The sequence below is a fragment of the Nelumbo nucifera genome, chromosome 3 (assembly GCF_055504915.1).
Source record: "Nelumbo nucifera cultivar China Antique chromosome 3, China Antique-T2T, whole genome shotgun sequence".
Lineage (NCBI taxonomy): Eukaryota > Viridiplantae > Streptophyta > Magnoliopsida > Proteales > Nelumbonaceae > Nelumbo > Nelumbo nucifera.
The window spans coordinates 51046524-51051841 of record NC_142651.1 but is presented as its reverse complement, the minus strand read 5'-3'; the positions used below and the strand labels follow the sequence as shown (position 1 = coordinate 51051841).

Below are 5318 nucleotides of genomic sequence, written 5' to 3'. Positions count from 1 at the left end.
AGCTGACACAGAAATGAGGCACCGAGGCCTAATATAATCCGACGAGGTGCTCTGTTTCTGTTGATCAACCTTTTCTGTTTCACTAAAAGATGAAAAGTAGAAGCATTGACACAACACGTAAAAGTAGAGGAAGAGCACCCGCTAGAAATGGTACTCTCTGTGTTGCAACGTGTGAGCAAGACGAAGGGCCATATGATAATGTTGTTCGTTATCTTTCCCTCCACTCCACTAATACGAGAGTGAATTGACGGAATTGTATGTTGAAGGAGAGATTGTAGAACCTGACAATGATCCTCCACATAAGGTGGATCCCAAATAAAATGACATTTTGAACATGTTATAGATGGGAGACCCATCTTTGAGGTCTCGGAAGAGAACCGTGATGCTTCTCAAGCAGCCAAGGCAAATGCAATGGAAGCAATTCCAGAGGGTATGTTTTTACTTAAACATTTTATGAACTTTAAATAAAAAGGGTAAAATTGTTTGAAAAATATAAACAAGGTTAATTTTGGAATTTTTTAATTATTTAATTCGTACATGGTGTTACGTGATAGCGCTGGTTAATTATTTTTTTGAAAATTCAGATACTGAATTCAAGCATTTTAAATTTTGAAGACCAAATTAACACTAGAGGCAAAATACAGGTACTAATCGAGAATTTTCTTAAAAATAATTGTGATTCCAAATGCATCATAACTGACTAATTTGCAGCCCAACCACGTTTCATACATTGAAGGCTGAAGCTGATATGGACGAAACTGTATTATGCTCATTTGTGGTTCGTTTATTTAACATTACATCACGTGGTTATCAAATCGATTGTCTAGAATATTGGATTGGAAAAGTGTGCATCGACATCACGAGGGTATTATATTAATTAAATTTCTGGGTGATTTATGCCCAATTTGGATCACATTAAGTGTTTTTATGTATTTGGTAAAAAAGTGGGAAATAAGTAGTTTTTCTTAAAAGAAGTATTTTTTTTTTTTAAAGTGACACGAATTTGGCTTTTTTAGTATTTCTTGGAGAAGTAATTCTTTCAATAGAATGGGACAAACTAGTCCCTAGTATTTTTAATACCCAAAATACCCCTGCACGAAGGTCTTACCTTCATCTCCTCTCATTTGAAGATAGCGGTGTACCTAGTTACTGGTCCATTAGTGACGATTGGCAATGAGGAAAAATGGCGTACAGACCTATCGTTTTGCCATTTTCTTACATTTTGTGAAGTTTTTCTTCATATTAAACCACTTTTTTTTAACTTGAAAATCTTTTGTTTGATGTGTTCACAAATATGCAATTTGGAAGAGTTTAACAGTGACAATCTTAGTGTCCAACCACTAGTGAAAAGGAGGTTAGTTCGCCCAACTCCTCCCCTCCATGTTTGGTGTTTTTTTTTTGTTATTTTGTATGATTATTTGTCTAATAAAAATATTTTGGTTTCATATAAGAAATCCGATTTTTTTTTATTAAAAATCATGCAAAAAAATGACTGAAGTTGGATGAATATCTTGGTTGCATTTTGATGTTTGAATATTTGTGATGTTTTATTTTTTTAACTTCTGATTAATTTTTCGTTAGATCCAAAATATTTGCTTGGTTTTTTTTTTGCATTATTTATATGATAGATTCCTATGCATGAATAGATTTTTTTTTTTTGTTTTATTGTTAAAAATGATGCAAACATATGCTGAAATATGTGGGTTACAGATTGTTTTCTTGATTTTTGTATATTTTTTGGCATTGTTTGAATTATTTTTGTATAGTGAAAATGGTGCAAACAATAATGCAAACATTGTTTGAATTATTTTTTGACAACTTGTGAATATTTGTTATGTTTTGGATATGTTTCTGTGATTTTTTTTGAACAATCTAAATTTTAAGTTGTTGCATTATCCTATTTTATTTTTTTAGATAGGATATAGGTGGTGTTTTTTATATTTTCTTGAATAATCAAAATTCGATTTTTTGATTTATTATTAACATGTATACCTAATACTATCATATTTTATTTTTCTTTAAATTCTCATTGGTATTGGTAATCTTTTTTGTGATTTTTTGAATAATCCGAATTTTAATTTGTTGCATGATGTGGCGTTTATTTGCGTGTGGGTCCACGTGGGTTCTCAGTTGTCATGATATAGCATTTTTTCATTGAAATGTTTAGTATAATATGTGAAAAATATTGTATATATGTATTAGTGAAATAAGGGCTAAAATTGTTATTTGTGTCAATATAAACACTTATGGGAAAGTAGTTTACCAAATATCCTCATTCGAATAAGTAATTAAATGCATAATAAGTGACTTGACATGTGAGTCACCAACTAATCTTAAGTGTTTATTAAAATAAACATTTTTAAGAAATATTTGTGTAATAAGTAATTTTAACAACCACTTAGGGCTTGTTCGTTTGTTCAGAAGTCTAACATTTGAAAGTGCAATAATCACATTAAAAGGTATATTGGTAGTGGTAATTTTTTGTTTGATTTGAAGTGAATGTGGAGAATATTGTTTTGAATTCTGAAAATGATCAAATATCCATTTTGACTCTATATATTAGAATTTTTGTTTACGTTTATGGGGATATCATTGAAAAATAAAAAATTGTATGATTACACTTTAAGAAAAATAAGAAGAAACTAACAACCGTTTTTCTCGTTAAATAATTCCTCTTAAAAGATAACAATAAAGAAGAAACAAACAAACCCTTAATCATCAAAAGGGCATATATCCGGTGGACGATAACACTTGTTACTTTGAGTATAGGAGTGGTAGAAAACTAAACCAAAGGTGGTAGGTATTATGATAATTACAGCACTTTGAGGTTTTAAACTTTTAATTAATTAACCCGCCCGGCGAAACAGCAAAATCCAAAAGAGAGCGGGAGATGGGAGAAGAAAACAAAGCGACAAGACAATCCCCCGCTTTGTTTTTTCGACCAATCACATTTCAGTATTTTCGCATCTCACGGACCACACCTCTCCGTTAAAGAACTGCACGGATCGCAGCCCAATCTTACGGCTTAAACGTGCTCCTCAACCCCAACTCGGAGTCTCGGAGAAAGTTATAGAAGACCCCTCCCTCGGTCAATTTTTGAGAAACCAAGCGAAGAGAAGAGACACAGAAGCAGAAAAAAGAGGGAAAAGAAAAGGCGAAAACTCGCGGGGCGGGAGAGGGAAGAGAAGAGTTGCAGAGGGAGGGAGAAAATGTCAGGAAGAGGGAAGGGAGGTAAGGGATTGGGAAAGGGAGGAGCGAAGAGGCATCGTAAGGTGCTGAGGGATAACATTCAAGGTATCACCAAGCCTGCCATTCGCCGCTTGGCTCGACGTGGTGGTGTGAAGCGTATCAGTGGTCTCATCTATGAGGAGACTCGTGGGGTTCTCAAGATCTTCCTCGAGAACGTCATTCGTGATGCCGTAACCTACACTGAGCACGCTCGCCGGAAGACCGTCACTGCCATGGACGTCGTCTATGCTCTCAAGAGACAGGGCAGGACTCTCTACGGATTCGGTGGTTAGGGTTTCTTGCATCTAGTAATGAGCGTTTGTTAATACGAAGGGAACCGCGTTTTTTGTCCTTGCTTGTTTCTTTCTCATTTCTGGGGTTGATTATATTCTATATTCCATGGGCGGTTCAAGTAAAATACTAGTTTTTTTCCTCTTATTGGATGAGTACTTCTTAGTTCAATATATTTTCATGTTTATTTTCCTTGCATTATTAATTTGTCTTCTTATTTCTTGTTAAGATAGAAGACTCCTTTGTGTTATTTCTCATTTTCTGGTTTTTGTTGTCGCTAAATAGCAAGGAGTTAATGATATGGTTTTGATCAGAGGTTATACGGCGATTATTTGATCCATCATTCTGACCTTAAAATTCTACCAACAAGTCTCAGTTATCTAAAGGGATTTAGTTAAGCGCTGGTGAGAAATATCTTCTTTCAAAAGAACAAGGTTTACCGTAGCTGGTCCTGTTGTGGTGTTTTTTTGATAAGTAAAACATTAATATTAATTAACGAAATAAACTATTTACAACAGGTTCTAAATAGATTCTTCTACATATAAGAAATATTGAGAGTTTACCTTGACGATTAGATAGGTCATGGTATTCGACCATGGAAGCATTCCATCTCTTATACATTGGCAAGAATATCAAAGTCAAGGATCTATCAAATGGAATAGGCAAGCTTTAGACGACAAGTGTTGAAAATACACATTGCTTCTCATTTTAACAGTAACCGAGTGTTGTGGAAGTACTTTTGATCTCGTAAATGTTCTGTTAAGTCTACTGTCCCTCATCCCTCGTCTTCTTCTCGTACAGTTAATTGGAACATTATATGGGCCTTGAGAATCCCTTTCAGGTTCCAAATGCCCATTTGGAAAGTTGGACAAGCTGTTTCAATATAGTATATCTGTTTTTTGTGATGTCATGGGAGTAGTGACACCTTACATAACAATACTATGGATTGTAACTGGGTTAATAAGTTGTATTTAGATAAGTTTCACTCTCTTACGAGGTCGTATGATGTACGTATGGTTAAGCATGTAAATAGACAACATAATATGCTAGCTCATGAACTAGCTACTAAGTCATGTAGGAGGTGTTCCCCGGTTCGGAATTGGTCTTTCAATTACCATAATTTTTTCGAAAAAAAGTAGAATGAGAAATTGCAAAAAAAAGAATACAATATGATAAAAAATTCAAAAATTATATATTTCAAATGAAAATGCATAAACTACATAAAAACAGAAAATGTAAAAATTTAAAACATTATACATTTCAGCTAAGAAGTTAAGAGTGCAAGGAAAAAAACAATCAAAATAATATGTATTTCAACAAAAAAGTTGCAATTGCATAAAATATATAAATTGATGAAAATTCAAAATTCAAAAAATTATATATTTCAAACCAAAAACAGAAATTGCAGAAAACACAAAAAATTGATACAAAACAGGACTTGAACTTTGTTTGATCTCTTGAACGATAAAACAAATGTAGTCGATCCAAGTTTCGGCGATCTACTCATGTTTGTATGATTCAAACCAGAAACCATATAATTGAAAATGCTACAAAAAAATTGAATAGACACGCCTCACACCATATTTGTATTTATTATCTATGGGGAGATGTACTCGATGCAAAAAATTGTATGTGGCTGTGAGATCAGTGTGAGTCGCGCTTTATAATGTGACCTAGTTTTAGCAATTTAAAATGAAAAATGATATATGACATAAAAAATTGTAATAAAAAAAAAGGATACATTGCATGTTAAGTTGGATTCTTCATACTTTTTGGGTACATGATTATAATATAAAACC

The 5318-nt window shown here is 33.3% G+C and overlaps 1 protein-coding gene across 1 annotated transcript; it reads left to right on the top strand.

The window, feature by feature from the left end:
- The first annotated feature begins 3102 nt into the window (after positions 1-3102).
- Positions 3103-3847, top strand: LOC104600840 (histone H4). The gene has a single exon (XM_010263973.3). The coding sequence runs from the start codon at positions 3210-3212 to the stop codon at positions 3519-3521; it is 312 nt and encodes a 103-aa protein (XP_010262275.1). The 5' UTR covers positions 3103-3209; the 3' UTR covers positions 3522-3847.
- Positions 3848-5318: the final 1471 nt, after the last annotated feature.